General features: G+C 34.7%; 1 protein-coding gene across 2 annotated transcripts; it reads left to right on the forward strand.

Annotated features, from left to right (window-relative positions):
* Positions 1-1,866: 1,866 nt before the first annotated feature.
* LOC115974474 (5'-3' exoribonuclease 3) lies at positions 1,867-19,079 on the forward strand. 2 transcript variants are annotated; one of them, XM_031094857.1, is made up of 23 exons: positions 1,867-2,286; positions 3,984-4,086; positions 4,184-4,260; positions 5,798-5,989; positions 6,118-6,237; positions 6,372-6,434; positions 6,707-6,856; positions 6,970-7,134; positions 8,986-9,063; positions 9,176-9,262; positions 10,829-11,170; positions 11,386-11,481; positions 11,654-11,749; positions 11,831-11,901; positions 14,750-14,878; positions 15,000-15,076; positions 15,171-15,211; positions 15,317-15,391; positions 15,522-15,679; positions 16,858-16,974; positions 17,069-17,144; positions 17,908-17,987; positions 18,131-19,079. In XM_031094857.1, the coding sequence occupies exons 1-23, from the start codon at positions 2,083-2,085 to the stop codon at positions 18,813-18,815; spliced, it is 3,282 nt and encodes a 1,093-aa protein (XP_030950717.1). In that variant the 5' UTR covers positions 1,867-2,082; the 3' UTR covers positions 18,816-19,079. The 2 variants fall into 2 exon arrangements, with proteins under 2 accessions (XP_030950717.1, XP_030950718.1); XM_031094858.1 differs by having other exon boundaries at positions 16,870-16,974.
* The last annotated feature ends 3,227 nt before the right edge of the window (positions 19,080-22,306 follow it).

Raw genomic sequence — 22,306 nt, forward strand, 5'->3', positions numbered from 1 at the left:
CACCACCAAAGATGAGTTCCTGAGGGAGATTCTACCTCTCTCTCCTCCTCCACACACTGTAGCATTCTCCATACCTCGCACTGCTTGAACCCATTAGTATTGACATTAATAGAGGGACCATAAATCAAAACGACATCCTAACATTAGAGGAGTGAATCAAAATTTTGAAACGTCAAGGGACAAAATCTAAATGACCCCAAATTTTAAGGTTATCTTATGGATTTTAGTCTTTTATATTTTATAAATTTAGATGCTTGATTTTGCAGATAATTGATACAAGATTAGTATTTTAGTCTTTTATATTTTACAAATTTAGATGCCTGATTTTGCAAATAAATATAATTGATACAAAATTAGTATAATTAGAAGGATAACTAGCATGAAATTATAGTGCATTCAAAGTTTAAAGATACTTGGTATCAAATTATAGTGTAATTAGAATAATACCTACACTTGGATATACATCACTGTTAGTTTCTTTAAAACCTTCTCCCCTCTCCCCTTGTGTGTGTGTGTCTTAAAATACTTAGTATTTTCAAAAGAAAAAACAATGGGTTAATCCCACATTGGAAAATGAGTGTGAATTATAGAGTTTTAAAGCATATGCTGTGTATCTAAGAGTTAAGACCCTTTTAGATATACATCACTGTTAGTTTCTTTAAAACATTCTCCCCTCTCCCCTTGCGTGTGTGTTTTAAAATACTTAGTATTCTAAAAAAAAGAAATAAAAAAGAATAATACCTACACAAAATTACAATATAGTTAAAATCTAATATTTTATTAGACAATTTAAATTTGAAATTTAATTATGATTGAACTTTGACTTTAATATATTATACACGATATATGATAACATTGCTCACACAAATTTTAAAGAAGGGGTTATTAGAACAAGAGTTTGAGCTTGTCCAATCTAAAACCATAATCAGTTTTTTAGATACATAAAATTGGATTGAGACTTAAGGTATTGCACTTGATGCAATTACTCTCGTTTCTCTTACAATTTTTTATTTTTTAACTTTTCAACTTTTTACTTCTTCAAATATTTTTTTTTTCATTATTATTTAATAATTAAGATTGAAAGTTAAATTTTGTTTAACTCTCGGACAAGGAAAAAGTTTATCTACAAAATTAGTTGTAGCCTAAGGATACAACTTTATTCAATAAAATAAACATTATTACATATTTTTAAAATCTAACTGTTAAATTGAATGTCCTTTACATTCTTAATACACATGTCAATTTTTGTAACAATTGGATATTATTTACTATATAATCTACAAGCTTATATTTTATGCATAATTTTAAACTATAAAAACTTATAATTTAAACAATTTTTTGATGACATAATTATTAATCTTTAATTTTTTAGAAATTTTTACAAACATGGAAGATATAAGAAGAAAATGTAATCCAATGGTGGATTTGTCAAAAATTTATCTCTAATTAAAAGGTATTAAATAAAATTGTAATTTAAGGTTACAACCAATTTTGAAAGGACATCTATGACTGTGAGGTAAAGACTTAAAACAATGTGAGGGATTGGTCTATACTCTATAACGAGATACCGTCACAGCTTCTCTTGCACACCTCACCGCTACCCCCACAATACATAACTGAAAATATCAATATTATCCCTTATATATATATATTTTTTTTTTTTTTTTGATACATTATCCCTTATATATTAATATTATAGCTTCAGATATTTATTTATTTATTTTCATAAAGTTAATCAAATCAAACCGACCTACCATACTAGCTCTACCAAAAGACACAAACACCCCTATATTTCTCCCAAATTCTCTGCCTTTTCATATGCTACTAATCCATCTAGAAAAGGGCATCATTGTCCCATCGACTAGTTTCGTGCCCTAACGAAACAGAATTTGTTTATACAAGTCCCACACTCCTATCGCGGTTTCTTCTTTCACATATTCTCTCTCTTTTGAGTATTTTTTTGGAACCCTCGTGTTTTAGGGTTACGATTTTCTCTCACTTTCTCGCTCTTTCTCGCCCACTCTGTTTGGGCGGCGGGAGATTTTTTGTTTTTCTGGGGCTGCGAGCTCCGAGTGATTTGCAATGGGAGTTCCAGCTTTCTATAGATGGTTAGCGGAGAAGTATCCGTTGGTGGTGAAGGATGTGGTCGAAGAAGAACCTGTTGAAATCGATGGCATCAAAATTCCGGTCGATACCAGCAAGCCAAACCCTAACGAACTGGAATTCGACAATCTCTATCTCGACATGAACGGGATCATTCACCCTTGTTTCCACCCCGAAGATAGGGTACGATTTCAATGCATAAATTTCCATTATCTTGCTCTGAATCTTTGGTGCTCTGCAATGTAATTAGGGTTTTGTATGAGCTTTAGGTGCTGTTAACATTTGTGCATATTGGTTAATGGAATCTGTTAACACGTATAGCCTCGAGCTCAGTGTTTTCGAATTGCATTGCATTTGAGCTCCAGTTATTCTTAGAGTTTATCAATCATGGATTGGTATTTGAAATTGTTGTAGTGATTATTTATTAACTACAATTAGGCTGTAATTAAATCGAAACAGTTTGGGCTCGTTTCGGAAAGCTTTCATTTATTTAGCTAACAAGTCAAGCTCATGCCTAAGGCTTGAATTTTTAAACAAGCTAGTCCCAAATATAATAATGCGCTCGAGAGTATGAGGCTCGATTAAAGTATATATAGTATTATATTTTTAATCGTATAAATGTTTAAAATATTCTTATATAGACTTGAGAATGGATTGCATAAGTATGTAAATAAGTTCATAGGATGTCAAATTATTATTTGTAATTTATTGATAATATAAACAGTCCATTTTGTAGTAGTGTTATATATAATTTTTTTAACAATACAAAGGTTAGTATATTTTGTTTCCTATATTAAAAAAAAAAAAAAAATTTGGTGAATCTAACATTTATAAGTTCATTAATAAAAATAATTCGATCAATTAACTCAAATTATATAATTTCAACAATAATTTAGTTATTAAATTATTAGCATATATTTGTGAAGGGGCAAATAATTTTAGTCATAGTGTTTGCTATGGAAAAGAATAAGTTAATCAAGTAACTCGTAAACAAACTCGAGCTTGTTTGACTAGAAAATGAACCTAGCTTAAACATATAACCTAGTTTGGTAATGAGCACAAGCTTGGATTATTTTTGAAATAAAATTAAAAGAATAATCTTGAATTTCTAATACTCGACCTGGTTTGTTTACTACCCTAACTACAATTAAGTGTAACAAACGGGTATTTTTTTGTCTTTTAAGAATGTTTAGTTTTTTCTGAGTAAAAACACACACGCACACACACATATGATAATTCAACTGTTACAACAAGTGGGGGAGGGGGATTCGGACCTTGTTTCTATTCATAAAGGAGACTAGAAAACAGTTTGAGCTACGTGGATCTTGGCACTAAGTCTAAACATAGTTGGTTGCATGTTTATGGCAAATATTCCCTGATGATGTCCTCTTTTTATTAGTTGCCTTGGCTTAATGTGTTGACTAGATACTTGTTCAGTGGTTTGATGCATTCCTGATGCTGTTTTGAAAGATCTTTTTTTGGCTTGCTCTTGGGGCAGTCCAGCAGAAATATTAGATTTTTTTGTTAATTGAGTAATATAAGGCAAGTTCAATGTGTTTGCATTACATGGTATGAAGTGATGGATCCATGTAAAGACATTTTGACAAAACCTAAGTCTTTCCATGCTAGAGATGTCCTCTAATCAGGTTATATTATCACCATGGGAAAGATATATGAATTACTCTTTTGAGAGTTTGATTGTTATCAAACAAGCTTAATGCTATATTGATTCAATAAATGCTAAATTTTGAGGGCTTAAGGGCTTAATGCTCTGATATGCTGTGTACTTTGGAGATTGTGTTGTCAGACTCCATATCCTCATGTTCTTTCTAATTAATTTTTAATAATTATTTGTTTACCATGTTATTTTATTTATGCAGCCTTCTCCAACAACTTTTGATGAGGTATTTCAGTGTATGTTTGACTACATTGATAGGCTTTTTGGGATGGTGCGGCCTCGAAAGCTGCTATACATGGCTATTGGTGAGTAGTAGGCCAAGTTTATTCATTGTTACCACATAAGCCTATGAAATATTGTATGTGCTGTGTTTAATACTAATTATCTGGAAATGATTGGTAGATGGTGTTGCCCCAAGGGCTAAAATGAATCAACAACGGTCTAGGCGTTTTAGAGCAGCTAAAGATGCAGCAGATGCGGTATGTGCTTTTGTGTGTGCTAGGTTTGTCCTCAATGTGTGTGCATGTGAAGGGCTTTTTTTTTTTTTTTTTTTTTTTGATAAGATGTGAAGGGCTTCTTAAGTATACTGTTTGTCTAAATAAGTCATTTGGCTCTTTTTTATTTTTTATTTTTTTATAAGTATTAGTCATTTGGCTCTTCCTTATTATACAAATTGAATTTATTCACTAGAAGTACTTTTGAAAGAGAATATATATTACTTCTAAAATTTTCAATAGAAAGCAAATCCATTTGTTTCCTTTTGGCATTTTGAAATCTCACTTAATAGCTGATATCATAAATATTTTTCTCATTTAATTTTTTTTTGTTTGTAACATGTCCTTTAGCATGGAAACTACTTATAGACGGATTATTGATTTAGGCATTGAGAATAGTCAACAGCTCTTCAAAGAATGCATGTGCTAGTATTAATTAGAATGGCATTCAAAATTTTAACAAGGCCATAATCCAATGAAAACTTGCATGCACATTTAGCTCAAACCAATTTGTGCCTGCAACAATCATTACCTTCATACCAAATTGATGATGGGATTTGATGCTAGTTTGTTGTGATAGCAGAAGTTTTGATACCAATTTATTGTGAAAAACATGCAAAACAAAAAAAAGCCCAATAACACAAGACACAAAATTTAACGTGGTATGGCAAACTCTATGCTTACATCTCTTTTATTTTATTTTATTATTATTATTTTTTTTATGATGTGGAACCTTACCAAGGCCCCACCTTTAGGGAGTAAACCATGGATACATGACCTACTCGTCAGAACCATGTAGCAGGTAATCCAAGGGAACTCCTAGTGGGGATTGAACCCAAGATGTTTGGGTCTACAACACATCCTAGGCTGCACCTTAATGGTTAGGTAAACTTTATGCTTACATCCGTGGGAACACTTATTAAAAAAATATCAATGATAAGAATTGCAACCACATTGGCGAACTCTCATAAACCTCACAATCTAAACTAACCCTAATTCCCAATGCATCCACGAGTGTTCTCACACTAACACACTAGAAAAACTGTCTTTTAACTCTCTCATACACACTAAAGCTACACCACCAAAACCCTTTACAGTGCTGCCTACATGTAGTGATTTAATACCTATTTTGGGTGGACAAGGAATATTTTTCTTGGTGGATGAGGAACATAACAACACATCTTTGACAAGAAAAACTTTTTTCCACACCGTGAAAACTCAAATAAAAAAACCAAATCCTCTGAACTAATTTCCTCATGGGCTGGACTTAAAACTTGTCACTTACTCTTTTGATCAATGGAGAATCCATGTCAATCATCGCCTAGGATTTTTGATCCTAGAAGTTCAAACCTTATTTATTAATTTATTTTTATCCCAAGATATTCCTTTTCCTTCATTCTATGTATAAGTTCTTTATGATTTCTCCCCGGGCAGGTGGAAACTCTTTATTAAGAAGAGGAAAAAGCTCAAAAAAGAAAACAAAAGTTTTCGAACTATTCATATTGATGCTGTTCTTCTGTAGGCAGCTGAAGAAGCACGGCTAAGGGAAGAGTTTGAGAAAGAGGGCAGAAAGCTTCCTCCTAAACAGGAGTCACAAATTTGTGATTCTAATGTTATTACACCTGGAACTGAATTTATGGCTGTTCTATCGATTGCACTACAGTACTATGTTCATCTCAGGTTGAACAATGACCCTGGTTGGGAAAATGTTAAGGTATTTTCCTTGCCAATCTCCGTTATCACCTTCTAATTTGCTTACTTTGTGGTTAGAATGTGGTGCTCGTGTGTATGTGCTACAATGATCAAGGAGTGTGCTAACTGTACCTTTTTGTGTGTGGCAAGGTCCTCATCTCTGATGCCAATGTTCCTGGTGAAGGAGAACACAAGATTATGTCATATATTCGTCTTCAAAGAAACCTTCCTGGTTATGACCCAAATACACGTCATTGCCTGTATGGTTTGGTATACTTCTTCCTTGTGCACCTATAGTAGAGAAATTGGCTCTTTCTAAAATTTTTGGCATTTGATTGATACACCTGTGCCTCAGCTGTTTTAGACTAACATTGGCTGCTCTATTATTTGATGCCACATGACAGGATGCAGATTTGATTATGTTGGCTTTGGCTACCCATGAAATTCATTTTTCAATCCTTCGAGAGGTTGGTATTACACAATTTACTTGCAACATTTATTTTAGTTAGAATGTGTAAATTATCTTATTGAAGAAAAGAGAGATCGGTGGAATCTTATTTTTCCTGGAAGCGCTCTATTCTTCTCTTTACTTGTTTGTATTCTTTTGCAAATGCTTATTCATTAGTATGAATGGGTATTATATGTATTAATGTTTGCAATACTTGTGATATAATGTGGTCTTATCAACATGTTTAGCAAAAGTTGGTGCTCCTTCTAAATGGTCCGTTTTCCATTTCAGGTTGTATTTACTCCCGGGCAACAAGACAAATGCTTCCTATGTGGTCAGATGGGTCATTTTGCATCAGATTGTGAAGGGAAGGCAAAAAGAAAGGCTGGAGAGTTTGATGAGAAAGGTGACAGTGCTGTTGTGGCCAAAAAACCATTCCAGGTTGGATTTCATTCTTTGGAATTCCTTGGTGGCAAAGACGATTTTGTGTAGCAAATATCGTATCTTTTTTGGTTCTTCTTATTTATATATCCCTATCTTTACCTTCCTGGCAGTTTCTCCACATTTGGACTCTTCGAGAGTATTTGGAGCATGAGATGACAATTCCCAACTGTCCATTCAAGATTGATTTTGAATGCATTGTGGATGATTTTATTTTCATGTGTTTCTTTGTTGGCAATGATTTCTTACCCCACATGCCCACTTTGGAGATTCGTGAGGTTTGTTAAACAATTAATTTCTTTTGGAGTAGATTAATTTTGAAACACGATTGCTTTGTTATAGAAATATTTTAAAGTATCATAATCATAATTTTTTCACGTTTTAAACGCCCTCCTCCAAGAAGGAAAGCTTAAAAGTAGATGTTTGGTAATATAAAGAAGATGGCAATGTATGGATATAGTTTAGGTGGCATTTGGAGAAGAAGTAATTGGCCTAATTTTTTTTTTTTTTTTTTGGGATTTGTTAATTGTTTAATTGCCTATGCTGATGTCAATGCTATTGATTACATGAATATATTGGAGTTCGTGGGTAAATTTCTGTTGGTTACTTGGGTAGTGCAATTTTCTTGAGTTTAGACTTAGTTGAGATTTGAATTTAGGTTTTTGGTACAACATGCGCAGGCTTTTCTTTAATAGGAATATGTCTGTCATCTCTAGGTGGTTAAAATGTTTTTTGAAAATGATAAACATTATGTGTTTACAAATTACAAAACTAACTGTGCTGTTTATAATCTACGAATACAAAATTGCTTGTTACTTATAAAAAAAACCCACTATTAGAAACTGACATCATTCTGGTCTGTATCATTAGCAGTTGTACATTACATTTAGTTATAAATTTATTAGCATCTACTCAATGAGCTCTAGCTCAAATGCCACTTCCTCCCCTTGTAAGTGCAAGGTGGAGGGTAAGGTCACAGGTTCAAGACTCATCTGGTGTGTACCTTACCAATAAAGAAAATCATCACCTATGTTTCTAACATATACGCTAGAATGCACGGACGCGGCTGGGAGGGTGCCGCACCCGAGTCCGACGCGGCGCGACGCGGTTGACCGCGCGTCGGTGCCGCGTCTGCGTTTTTTTTTTTTTTTCTCAGATTCGCGCCGATGCGGCTCGATTCGCGCCGAACCGGGCTGATTCGGCCAGAATCGGGCCGTATCGGTCCATATCGGCCGGCGACTGATACGGCCGAAATAGGCCTTGAAAATCGCCGGAGAGACCGAAATTCTAACCTCAGATGCGTTTCTTGCCTTATTCTTTCTTTGTTTTGTGAATCAAGTATATTAATGTGTTTTTTAAGAATATTTTAATAGTAAAAATATATAGAAAATATAAATAAAAATATTTTTAATAATTTTTTAATCGCCGAGTCCCGCCGCACCCGCACCCTACTTTTTCAAAAATTGCCGAGTCCCGCATCCGCACCCGCACCCGCACCCGCACCCAAGTCCCGAAACACACCCGTGCTTCATAGCATATACGCAAACGAATTTTGGGGAGTAAATGTTTGCTATGTATATTTAGTTTATTAATAGAGTACTAATCAGACTTGTAATCATTCAAATGTTATATGACATTTTGGCTTTGATAATTTAACCTTTTGAAGTAAAGGTAGATATGCACCAAATGAAGGAAGGCAAGAATGAAAGATTTTCGTTTATAATCTAAAATTGAGTGGTTTGGGGCTTGAAAAGGAATATGGAAGATAGAAATTTTGATGTAGAAATTTTTTATTGATTCTGTTGTTATTTTAAACATAAACTTCATCACTAGAGATTATTGAATGATGATGTAGCATATTCAATGGCAAGGATGTTCACAAGAGAAATTTGTATACCATATCGATAATCAACTATTATTATGGAATTTTCATTAGTATCTCGCATTAAAATATATAAATTGGTGTTCTTTAGACATTTGTATTTTCCATTATTATGTCATTTTCATTATTGCAAATCACAAGAAGATAATGTAAATTTTGCAACTTGCAAGCTAGCTCTGATTTGAATTTCCTTTTTGACTTTTCTTCAATTTACCTAATGAAATCCTCTACCCTCTTAATTTTCTAGGGTGCTATTAACTTGCTTCTAGCTATATACAAGAAGGAATTGAGGGCAATGGGCGGGTATTTGACCAATGGAAGCAAGGTATTTTTATTAATTTCTGGAGTGTTGTCGCTTCTAGAAGTTGTCCCAGTTGCTTTTACTTTCTAATCTTCTTTAGGGGTTATGTATCTTCTTGACTTGTTTTATTTCACAGCCAAATTTGAGCAGGGTGGAACATTTTATTCAAGCTGTTGGATCTTTCGAAGATAAGATATTTCAGAAGAGAGCTCGATTACATCAGGTTTGCTCTGTTCTTAGATTGACATGGTTCTCTTCAACTTAATAAATAATAATGTCATTGACGAGGATTGAAATAATTATAGAGATGGTCCCATTTATCATCTGCAGCTTGCTCAAGACACCCCTTACTCTTCTTGCTGTCACTTTTAAAATATTTTGTTATGTACTACGGTGTTATTTTCAGTTTCATGTGCATATGTGGGGGAAATCATAAAGAGAACCAGAATTAAGCAGTCAATGGATTCTCAAACCTTTTAAGTAATATTTGACTGTCAAGAAGTCAGCTGCAGTTGAGTTAGATCTCCTTGACTCTAGGCTTTTAGAGTCTGGTCAACTGGGAGTCAAAAGGGGTAGACGGTTTAAAGCAACATGAGTAGAAGTAATGAAGAATGATATAATAAATGGAGACTAAAGAGGGTATGACCTTAGGCAGGATAGAATGGCTGAAAAGATACATGTGATTGATCCAAATTATTTTTTTTTAAAAGCCATGGGATTAAGGTTTAGTTTGGAGAGCCAAGAGTCTTGTAGCTCAATGGGGTTGCCTGCTCTCTGTTATGAGGAGGACCAAGGTTTGAATCCCTCCTCCTATTGTTGTAACTAGTGAATTATTTAAATATCTTTTAGTGGAGAGAGAGAGAGTAATTCAATACCAATCAAGTTGCTAGAAAATTCTAGACTGCAGTTTTGTTTAGGAATTAAAATATGGTTTGATGAGTTATTTGGTAGAGAAAGCATGTTGGGTCATAGGGTTTTGATAGAGGAAGGACTTGATTTGTAAGAAAGACAGAAGATAGAAGCTTGTAGTATTCAGGGGCTGTATTCTCGTTAATAGCACGAGAAAGTGAAGAAGGAAAGAGGTTAGAAAGAAGAAAGATCAAACTTGGGTACACATGCCTTTTACAACCAATACTCAATTTTATTATTTAACTCCTTAAGTCCTTCCATTCTTTGAGAACATTTGGCACAAGGACTCTTTCTTGTACCGGTAGCATGTTACTCCAAATTTGAGTAGTAAATTAAAACCTAATAAAATAATTTAAACCAACTTGTCATGTCAATAAACATAAGATACATGGATTCTTTTAGAAAAATTCTGGACTCAGCTAAACTACCAAAATACCCTTTGATTTGTTGGAGTTGCAGTAAATACAGTCCTGCCTGGAATACAAAACCAACTATAACTTGTAATATCTTTTTGATAGAAACTATAACTTGTAATATAAATAGCCCAAATTAAATCCACTGTAGCCCTAGAATACTTGTAACTAGACCTTTAAAACCATACAACTTTGCTTCAATTGGATAAAATAAATCTTGAATGGACAAAATTCTGAAGTAGAAAAAAATTAGTCTCACATAACTGCATCAGGTGATCATCAGTATCTCAGATTTTGTATTATTGTTCATACTACCTGCAGTTAAAAGTAGTGATTTTCTAAGCTTATAGTTTGTCTGAATATTATCAGATCCAGCATTATGTAATGCGGCTGTCATTGGTTGTTGCTATATGCTATTCCTGTAAACTTAAATCATGATAATCTTTTATTCTGTATTCCTTTTTCAGCGGCAGTCTGAAAGAATAAAGCGTGACAAGGCACAGGCCAAGAGAAGAGATGACGCCGAGCCTCAAGTTCAACCTGAGTCTCTAGTTCCAGTTGCTCGGTTCCATGGTTCCCGTCTTGCTTCTGGTCCTTCACCTTCACCTTTTCAACAACGTGGCTTTAATCACCGTTCAGAGGGCTCAATGTCCGTTAGAAAAGATTACCCACTTGGACAAGCTACATCAGGAATGTCAGGGCTTGAAATTAAAAGCAAACAGTCTCGGCCCCATAAAGTTGCACGTTACTCTTCAGGGGCTTCTATTGGTGCTGCTATTGTTGAAGCTGAAAATGACCTTGAAATAGATGTATGTTTTCCTGCTTCAGGCGAGGCTCTTTAATGTAATTCTGACTCCATCACCCATTCTTTAGGACTTTCTGTGGGCTTGGGTATGAGCCTTGCTGGCGTGGAGTTATGATTGCATCTATTTTCTATCATTGTTTATTTGTAATCTTTGTTGTTATTATATGATGTTAAAGTGATGCTCATTGAGCCATCATCTCTGTTGTTTTTGGTTTCCAGGTAAATGAAAACAAAGAAGAATTAAAAGTGAAGCTTAAGGAGATACTTCGTGAGAAGTCTGATGCTTTTAACTCAAAAAATCCAGAAGAAGACAAGGTTTGATGACAGTTTACCTCTGCATATTGATTAGGTTTAAATGTTTGTTACCAATAAGCTCTAGCTGAGATGGCCCTTCTCCCATGAGAAAAGGTGGAGGATGAGGACATCATACAAGGCTTAATTAGCTATTACTTTTTGTGTTGTTACCAATATTATGTTGTTTAATTAGGTCAAATTGGGATCACCGGGGTGGAAAGAAAGATATTATGAGGAAAAGTTTTCTGCAAGAACGCCTGAGGAGCTTGAAGCAATACGAAGAGATGTGGTAAGTAAAATGAGTTCAAATATATTGGTACTTGTATTTGGTAGGTAACTGTAGGCTTATATTGGCTTCTCTATTGGGTAGGTCTTGAGCTACACAGAAGGCTTATGTTGGGTTATGCACTATTATTACGAAGGGGTTTGTTCTTGGCAGTGGTTAGTTTTTTTTTCTCTTGTTCTTCAAAGCAATGTACTTAATTTTAAGGTTTTGTATTTGGTTAGTTTTTTTTCGATCTTTTCTTATTGTGCATTTCCCAAAGTTTGTTGTGTTGCATTTCTCCCTCTTTCCCCAATTTCTTGCATGCACCTGCTAGTCTAAATTATTAAAATTAGTGGTTAGTTTCCCATTCATCAATTTTCGGTGATTTCGTTAATCACTTGCACTTCCCAGCTTCTGATTTATCTCTCCCCTTCCTCCCCAAACCAAAAATAAAAAAATTAAAAAAATTGCTTCTTGTGAGGTATTGTTTTGGGATTGGAAAGGGTGAAGAGAAAGAAGGGGTGGGGGAACTTATTCAATAACTTACATAGCTCCTCTATTTTTTGAGGAAGGGTAGTTGGTCTGTGTAATTTTTGAAATGACTTACACATCTTGAGGTAGAGGATGGAAAACTGCTCAGTTAAGAAAAGGGGATGGAGAACTTACGAGAGAAAATGTTGGGCTGATTGCCATTTTCCTCTGTTCAGTAGGGAAGAAATCTCAGCAGAAATAAAGAGGGTTGGGGGATTATTTTTTATTCTGGGCCCACAAACTTTTATCATTTTGAGAGAAAACAGAGGAGAAAGCTTCCTGACATAGGACAAATTGGGGCATGTCTAGGTCTGCATGTATTGGGTTTAGGGTTAGGAGATTTTTTGGATCTTGGGTTTGGAATTGTTGGAGAAAGGGTTATAGGTTTGTGTTAAGAATTAAAAGGTGGTTTGATGAGATAGAAGAAAGTACGTGGGCTTTTAGGTTTTGGAAGACAAATGAAAGGGCTTTTATTTGGGCTTGTAAGGAAGGAGTAGAAGAGAGAATTATATGGTGTATAGTGGTTGTTGAATGGCATCTGTGAACAGTACCACATGGAAGAGAATAAGAAAAGACATAAGAGAAAGGGTGAAAACAACACACGATGCCCAACATGTGTCGATGCTCAAAACACTCAATATTTTATTAATAAACTTCATCCCTTCAAGTATGTTGGGCAAAAATATATATATATATATATATATAAGGGCTTATTCTTGTATTAATAGTATTAGGACTTCTAGTTTGACTGGTAAAATAAAAAGGTAATTAAAAAAAAAAAAAAACTTGAACTCAAAGATAATAAAAGATAAGATATATAGGATCTCCTATAAAATTCCAGACTCAAGTAAACAACTAAAATACCCTTAATTTGCTGGATTACTGAAACTTCAATTTCACCCCTAAATGCAAAATTGGCCATAACTTAATAAACAAAAATTTGTTTACTTTAAAACTACTTCTTTTATTTCAATTGAATTTCACTTGTGCTCCATAAAATTAGTCTTGAATCAGGGTTGGTAAAAGCACCAGAAGATACAAAGCACACATTCTTAAAAAAAGAAGTCATAAATTTGAAAATAATTATTAATGGGCAACACAACTATCTAGTTTAGTTTTTTTTTTTGAAAAATATAAAAAGCATTCCTTTGAATGCGCCTCGTGAGGCGAAAAGTACTGGAGCTTTGCTCTTGTCGCACTTTTTACCAACATAGTCTTGAATAGATGAATTTACGAAATAGTAACAAATTAATCCTCCATGGTTCATCACTTCCCCTCCTAGGAAATGAAGGCAAATTTTCGATTTTGTCCCATGCCTCTCTAATGTGTTTATAAGGAATGATTTCAACTCATTCAAATCATTATTTTTTATGTAAAATAGATGGCTAGAGGAAATAAAATAATATTATAAACGTGATATGTTTATGTGGCCGATCCAATCTAATCTGTCAAGGATCCATAGCCAACCCCTAATTTTATTTTATTTTTGATAAGTAATATTACTTCATTGAATAAAGAAAACAATATAGGAAACCAAAGCACACAGGCAGTGTACTAAGGAATCGGAAAAAAAACAGCAAAAACTATAAAGCAAAGAAAGTACAACTTTCTAACAAATCTTTCAAAGAATTAAAAGTAAAAACACCCGAAGCATTTGTTCACTCTGGCAAAGTTTGGAGAAAAAACTTCATATCATGATTTGATCTCTCACATCCTTCAAAAGTACGAGCATTCCTCCCCTACCAAATGCCCCACATAATACAATGAGGAATCATACTCCAAATCACCAAAGACTTATATTTATTCGACCAGCTAGCTAGAAGATCCACAACATGGCATGGCATAACCCAGTGAACCACAAATAAAGAAAATACGATATTCCACAACTCTCTAGCTGCATCGCAATGTAACAATAAATGATCAATGGACTCCCCATCCTTGCACATGCATCACCAATCCAACACAAATTTTGGTACTAAGGCTTTGTTGTTGATACGTTCACTTTTATATGGTGTTATCATAACTAACTTAGCTAATTACAATTTTCGTTACATAATAAGGGAAAGATTACTTCTTATGTAATAAGTGTGTAATTGTAATAAGGTAAAGAAGTAAATTCATACAAACTATTTTTTTCATCCTCCCAACTAAACTATAAAAAGTTATATTAACTTTCTATCCTCTCTACCATACAAGTACGAAGGAAAACAAGAAAATATTCTTTACTTCCATTTTCCACCCTTCTCATATTGTCCTTCCTCTCAACCAAACAGATCCCAAGTCTTTTTACAGCTGCAGGACCCTTTCTTCTTTTCTGTTGTCAATGATTTTTCTGGTCAATTTGTTATTTCTATTCAATATATGTCCACATCTTCAGATCATTAGTCTGTCTATTGTACATGAAGTAGTCTATTTTTTAGTAAGTTTATCTTTACCTATAAAAAAAAACCATTTTTGGATCATTACTTTGACACTGAAGAATATTTATTGTAGGTTTTATCCTTATCATTATGCACCCTTTGCTTCTGATCTCAAGGATCTCAGTGATCTGAATATAAGCTTTGAGCTTGGTACTCCCTTCAAACCGTTCAATCAGCTTTTGGGAGTATTCCCTGCTGCAAGGTTTAGTGTCCACTATTTATTTCTTCTCATTTTCATTTTTTATAAAATATTCCATCTACTAAAGAACTAATTATGATCCGCTTGCATTTATCAAAAAAAAAAAAAAATGATCCACTTGCAGTTCCCATGCACTTCCTGAGCATTACAGGAAGTTGATGACTGATCCAAATTCACCTATTATTGACTTTTACCCAGCTGGTATGCTTTTTTCCTAATGGAGGCCTGAAACTTGTTTCTCTTTGAATTTATGTAGTAAAATTTGCTTACCCTTAACCTTTGTTTTTTTTGTCAGATTTTGAAGTGGATATGAACGGCAAACGATTTGCCTGGCAGGTGGGGTTTATGTTTTGGTCTCTATTTCTGTATCTTAGACATCATGATGATATAGGCAGCAACCACTATATATATGTTTTAACACGTCTACTTGCTTTTTTTAAGGGCATCGCAAAATTGCCGTTTATTGATGAAGCTCGCCTTCTTGCGGAGGTCCAGAAAATTGAACATACGTTGACGGTATGCTGTTTGTCATTAACTAGCTTGATATTCTGCACTTACTAGATTGTCTTTGTTATCTCGTCTTTTTTACATTTCTTTGCTAGATACAACACATTTTTTATATTGAGTTCTACAATTTCTTTTACAGGAGGAGGAGGTACGGAGAAACAGCATGATGTTTGACATGCTTTTCGTGAAATCGTCACATCCTCTCTCTGTATGCATAAGTATTCTTGACGAGAAGTGTAAACGGTTAACAGACAAAGAACGGGTTGAGGTCAAGGAGAGAATCGAGCCTGAGAAAAGGTTTGTAGTTGTTTTCAAATGTTGCTATTTTTTTTTCTTTTCCTTTTCAAGATTCAAGGAATGAATGAACTAATGCATTCTATGTGAGGATTCTTCTAATCTGGCATTTAATGCACATGTAGTATGCTAAATTTGATTCACACTTATTATATGCCTGACATTTAATGAATACTATTGTCATTTATTGTGTACTACATTTTGATGCCATTCTGGTTCAAGTTTCCCAAGTATGTAGAATTAGTAAGATAATTAAGATGTTCTCTAGCAATGACTTTTTTGGAGGTCATCTTTTTTATTTATTTATTGTTATTATATTTTTTATTTTTTATTTTCATGCCAATTTTTAATGTTTGCTTTTGGTGGGCCTTTGTTTTGCTTGTTCTTTTAAGTTTCATATTTTTCCCTTCAAGATTTGTGACAAGTTATTACCAATTTTCTGCCTTATAAATGTTTATCGTTTATAAATACATTTGGCATCTGATTGTGACCATCTTTCTTCTGTTCTATAGAATCTTGTGTTTCTAGGTTAAATTTGTACTTCATACTGAATACAGAATAATCTTACTGTGCCTGGTCTTGAGTTTGTTCTGCAATATTCCATGCTATTATAATAAGGTGGACTGTATCTTATAAATCAGTATGTTCTTACATCTAACTGAAAGTAAAGGTACCAGTGACACAAGATTTTGCTCTGCTTAGCCATAATATGACCTGCATAGCTTTTGCTATAGCTTTTCATGTTGACCTCTTGTCTTCTTCCTCCTTTTATTTTTTTGGTAAACTTTTGGTAATTTATTTAGAGTGAATGATTCCCGAGTTAAGGAATCCCTGCTCCCTTGGCCTTGGGGCGAAAAAAAAAGATACGACTTTGTTTACCTTGTACAGATAAATTTGTCACCTTGGTGGTGTTAGCATCCTTTTCTGACTATTTTAAACTAAAGTTCTGGCATTAATTGATTATTGTGATTTTATTTCATTTTATATCATCATAAGAGTTATGTAGTCTAGTCACAAGTCTGTTTGTGTCCTTGGCTGTTTCACTGCTTGTTTCTTGATTTATGGTTGAAATATTTGAAATGCCTTGTCAGCTGTTCGCTTTAGCTTGTAGGTCATGTGGATTTTTTCCATGCTCACTTAAAATTAAGTTTATGGTTGGACTATTTTCTGATTTTATTTAGGGCTAAATGCAGTGGTGGGATGAATGGTTATTTATCCCCATGTGGCGGAGAACCTCGACCACCTATTTTCAGGTCTCCTGTCACAGGAATGGAAGATGTTATTGACAACCAAGTCATGTAAGTTTTTGAGACTGTTGTTCAATTGAATGAACCATACATCTAGCACCTGTTCTCCTCATTTCGCATTTCTTCTTCACTCCCTCTTTTTCAGATGTGCTATATACAGACTCCCAGATATGCATGAACATATCACTCGACCGCCTGTGGGGGTTAAATTCCCAAAGAAGGTATGTAGTTACCACTTATTAGTGAGGTCTTGTTGCTTGTGAAAGTTTTGCTCCTTTAGTGTTTTATTTCTCTTTTCCTGAATTTGGTATGGGAGTATCTAATTTTGGTGTGGAGAGTATCTAATTCTGGTATATAATCCCATTTCAGTAAATAATTTGAATAAAATGAAGTCCTAAATAATGAATTGTGGAGTTATTCAAATAATAAACAACCATGTTATTGTTCTCTCAGAGTTGTAACTTATTGTACATTATTCTTGTTATTCCATACATATTGCTAGTGAAATGGAAGGTAGTGATGTTGGCTTGAGGTAATTATTTTGTTTCTATGCCCTTTCAACCACTGATCAAGGACATTCAGCAAGTGGATGCAAAATTCAAACGTTTTGGTTATAGTTGTCTTACCCTTCAAGTTTCTCAATGTTTTCAGTGTATGAACATCCAGTCTACTATTGTGCTCGCTACCATTCAAGCCTTGATCGTATTGTTTAGATATGATCTTAGGATAATGTTTTCAATCAACCATATTTACAGTTCGTGTTTATATATATATATATATGTTCCTTAAAACAGTTATTGCATCCAACACGTATCTCATTCATTGATTCTTATTATTTCTACTTTTTGATATTTTAGATTCTAATATAACAATTTAAATAAAAGCTGGTATTTTGTATGGCCAAGTGTGGTGTGGTGTGGCTTTTTAAGCATGGTGGTTTTTCTGTGTATTGCATCAACTCACGTGAAGTTCCTTGTCTTACAGATTGTGAATTTGGGGGATTTAAAACCTGAACCTGTTTTGTGGCATGAAGATTCTGGAAGGAAGCCATGGGAGAATGGAAGGTATGCCTTGATTGTAAATCATTTTCATTGAAATGCCTATGCATAACCTTTAAACCTATTGGAAATTCCTTGTTCCGTGTCTTCAGATGCAAATATCTTTTTATCAGTGTATTTGACCATTGTGGATTTCACTTGCTTCTCAGGCAAGCCCCCTCAGGAGCCATTTCTGGTCAACATCTTGGGGAAGCAGCTCATCGACTGGTTGTTAATAGCTTACAAGTGAAAGTAGATCGAAATGGTTATGGCAATCGGATGCATGCCCCACCACACTCTTACCCCGTGCCTCCATATAGACCGCAGTTGCCTTCCTACCAAAATAATCAAATGCCGCCACCAAGACCAGGTCACCATCCTCGAGGCCCCCCTCAATATTCAAATTCCATTGGTCAGGGTTACCATGATGATGGGTATAAACCACCATATGTTTCATCAGCACCCCACCATCCAAACAATAGGCCTCAACCTCAAAATTATGAAAGAAATAACCGATCAGTTACCCACAATAGTGGAGAGCATTCCAGGAATATATACTACCCGCCATCAGGAGGTGGCCAGATTGCCGTACCCATGTTTGCTGGAATACCGTTGGCACAAACTCCAAATGGAGTCCGTGCTCATCCTTACCAAGCTGGTTACAATAGTTTCCAGAACTACCAACCACCTGGAGCTTCTAGTCAGCAACACTGGCTAAATGGTGCTCCAACAGCCAACCATAGCTACCCCAGGGGATACAGTCGTCCTCAACAATCAGGTAACCAATACTCTGTATTAGACAAAAGAGGAAATAAGAGGCCACAACCTCCACCGCCTGGTTATGGGCGCAAGTAGAATTGATTGCTGCTTGTCACCCCATCCTGGCCTTGACAATAAAAATGTTGTACAATAGTCGGTTCTTTCATTTGGGTTGTATCGTGAAATTATTTTTCATTTATCTAGGAGGCTTAATCTTGGTTAGGCTTTTTCATATGTTTTTTTGTATTTATTGTATTCTCAAAGGAAAAAAATCTCAATGAATTACGCTAGAGTATACATGTATTCTTGTATTGTAGAATAAAATTGCCATTGAGGTTAAGGTTCCATTGTTTGCACCACCTTTCTTTTTTATTGAGAGTGCTTTGTGTCTATCTGTGCCACTCTTAGGGTCTGTTTGGATACCGCTTATTACTGAAAACGGAAAACTAAAAACTAAAAACACTGTAACAAAATAATTTTTAAAGGTGTAAATAGTGTCGTGAGACCTAGTTTTAAAGTTAGATTTACATTTTTCCGTACTTGCGGATTCTGTGAACAATGCCTGGGGTCTAGCCAAAAAACCCCAAAGTGTTGCTATTCAAAGCCAGCTTTACCTGGGCAGAATGATTAGTGATTTAGACTTCAGAATTAGAGGCGTTGGACAATATTGGTTGGACAATTTGATCCCTTTCAACTTTTTTTTTTTCTTTTTCTTTTTTTTTTGCGGGGTTATTTGTATTTGACAAATTCCTGTTATTGCTGAAAATGACTCGTGAAAGCTATCATGCCGAATAAATAGCAATGGCAAATATGCTTTATGATATTAATCTTGTACTAACGCTACTGCCAATTTGAGTAAATACCAGGACTGGAGAAACAAAAATGTGATGCCCAAAAAAAAAAGCTCGGAAACATCATGACTCTTGTAGCTGAAGAAACCAGATACTGAATAACGCTTTTCGTTAGTGCACAACTTGCTGTAAATGCTAGACTCGTAGACGCTAAAGCCAACTGAGAACTAGGGTGAGACAAGTGGGAGAGGGATATTCATTAAATCCACTAGTTCCCACTAGACACAGCCCATTATAGCTGCAACAGCGTCCATCATGTCCAATATTGGACTGAACATTGTTCAGATAGGTTATAATAGATTGATAATAATACATAAAAGCATCAAAGATGCCCTGACATTAGTTGCAATATCAAATACTGCATAATGCGTCCACGTATATTGAGTCTGTTATTGCATACAAATTCTGCTACTAATGTTGGACGTTTATCAATTTTGCCAACACGTAATCCAACTCGAGATCCCAAATCCCCAATATATTGAAAAGTAAAATTTGGATTTCATATAATATACCCAAATTGGAATTAGGAAATGGTACGTTCTTCTTTCGTACCAAACAGCTTGACGTATGGTGTGTGTGGATGGAACTAGGGGAAATATGCAGTTGATGAGACCCAAAAATAGGTTGGATGGTTCATTCTCCTATATTCTGTCTGTCTCTCTATATTGTATAATTAATGCAAGTTGTATGATGATCTATGATCGAAAAAGAAAATGATACTAGTAGTGGTTTCATGATTTTATTTTTGAAAGGGGAAAACTTGGTCCATTCCTGTGTGAGAGTGTACGTAATTGCTTAGAATCTTTGGATGCAAGTTGTATGATGATCTATGATCGAAAAAGAAAATGATACTAGTAGTGGTTTCATGATTTTATTTTTGAAAGGGGAAAACTTGGTCTATTCCTGTGTGAGAGTGTACGTAATTGCTTAGAATCTTTGGTGTCCGTCCCATGATATAATCTAAACCCGGTGGATCAGATTGTAATCTTTATAACCACAAGTTTCAACTAAGGTCGACAAATATGCACGCGGTAAGTGTACTGTTTTTGACAACCTGAAAAAGGCAACCCAATAGTGTTTAGAAAAATCTTAGTTATTCCTACCTGATACCATTATTTAAGATGGATTGATTCCAAATTAAAGACTTATTGAGGTTTTGGTGATGGGCGGCATAAAGAGAAAGAATGTTGCTTTACCTTTTTCTTTGATTGGTTGGAAGCAAAATGAGTTTGGACTTTGGAGAGTACAAGAGAAGATGGCCAAGAGAGAATTGATTTTGGTCCAATCAACCACACGAATGCAGCACAATCACAGCTTGGAATGGTCGGCTGGTGGGAAATTTGGGGGCCGACATTATCTGAGTCCTTGGAAATTGGAAACCTCTCTCTCTCTATCATTTATCAAATAAGACTTCTATTTATTTTAATAAGGAACAGGTGGCCTACAATGCTTGCCTAAATTCTTGGATATTTCTTCCAATCTGGTTGTTCAGACTCTCCCACCGTCTACAACTTGACATTATTGCACTCACTAAAACTATGCTTAAGTTAACTGATTAGGTAGAAAGGTATTTATATCATGGAGAAATCTTATTGGTCAGTGATTAGGAAATAAGTGAAAGCAATAGGAACTTCAAGGTTAAGCTGGGCATGACATGCAATTTTAACGTAGTCACGTGGGACAGGAGGTATTTGAAAATTAGATTGAGATAATGAGAGTGATTCACAAACAAATTGAATGGTTTCTTAATAGGCACAGTTGCTCGATTGGTGGAACATTCTATCTAAAGTCTTAAACAGACTAAACCCCCAATTAATTTTCCAAAATATATTTGTTGTGAGATTTGGATTTGATTGTGGGAATCGCATTTGTTAAGACTGCATTGAGCCTTTGAGCACAGATTAATCAGCAGTAATAATAAACTATGCCAATGATCCTATATATTGGTTTCAACTATTTGATTCATAACCATTATCTTATGATGTCATTGGTTCGGTTAACATGGGGCCAACCAATTAAGGCTTTTAATTATATAGAATCTCCATGAATGTTGCTAGAAGGGTTTGATAGGGATAAGTTCGAGTAAATAAATCTAGGGAAGTTTGAAGGAATTAAAAAAAAAGTGGAAACTCATAGAAAATGATCGATGGCTAATGAAGTCATCCATGACGCATGCTAGTGAATGGCAGGTGCGGTGTAGCAGCTAGCCATGCACCAAATCCCACCTTATACATACAATCATGCACTAACTAGAAAGCAATAGTTGTCCTTATATATTATAACATTACCAAGATTTTTTATTTGCATTATGAGTTATATGGTGTGATTGGCATTAACATATAGGCATATAGCCCAAGATGGTCATATTACATAGAGTTAATATAATGTTAGCGTTGTAGCAACAATCATTTTAGAGCTAAAGATGGGGTTTTTTCCTTATCAAAAAAAAAAAAGATGGGGTTTTTTCTTTTTTTATTATCTCCATCGTTATTATCAATCTAGAGCCAATCATCCTTGTTTCACTTCCTAATTCCCATCATTTCCTAATAAGGTAAAGTCCAAATGATGGGTTAATACGTCAAGATCCATAATGCAAATGTAGTTAGTAGTAGTGTCAAATCATCAAAGAAAGATAAGTCAGTACTAGTGTCCATACTCTTAACTCCATCCGTCAGCTCCAATGATTACAAAGTTAATGATAAGCTTCACTTTGATTTAAAACTAGATTGGAGCATT

This window comes from Quercus lobata, chromosome 2, assembly GCF_001633185.2.
Source record: "Quercus lobata isolate SW786 chromosome 2, ValleyOak3.0 Primary Assembly, whole genome shotgun sequence".
Classification (NCBI taxonomy): domain Eukaryota; kingdom Viridiplantae; phylum Streptophyta; class Magnoliopsida; order Fagales; family Fagaceae; genus Quercus; species Quercus lobata.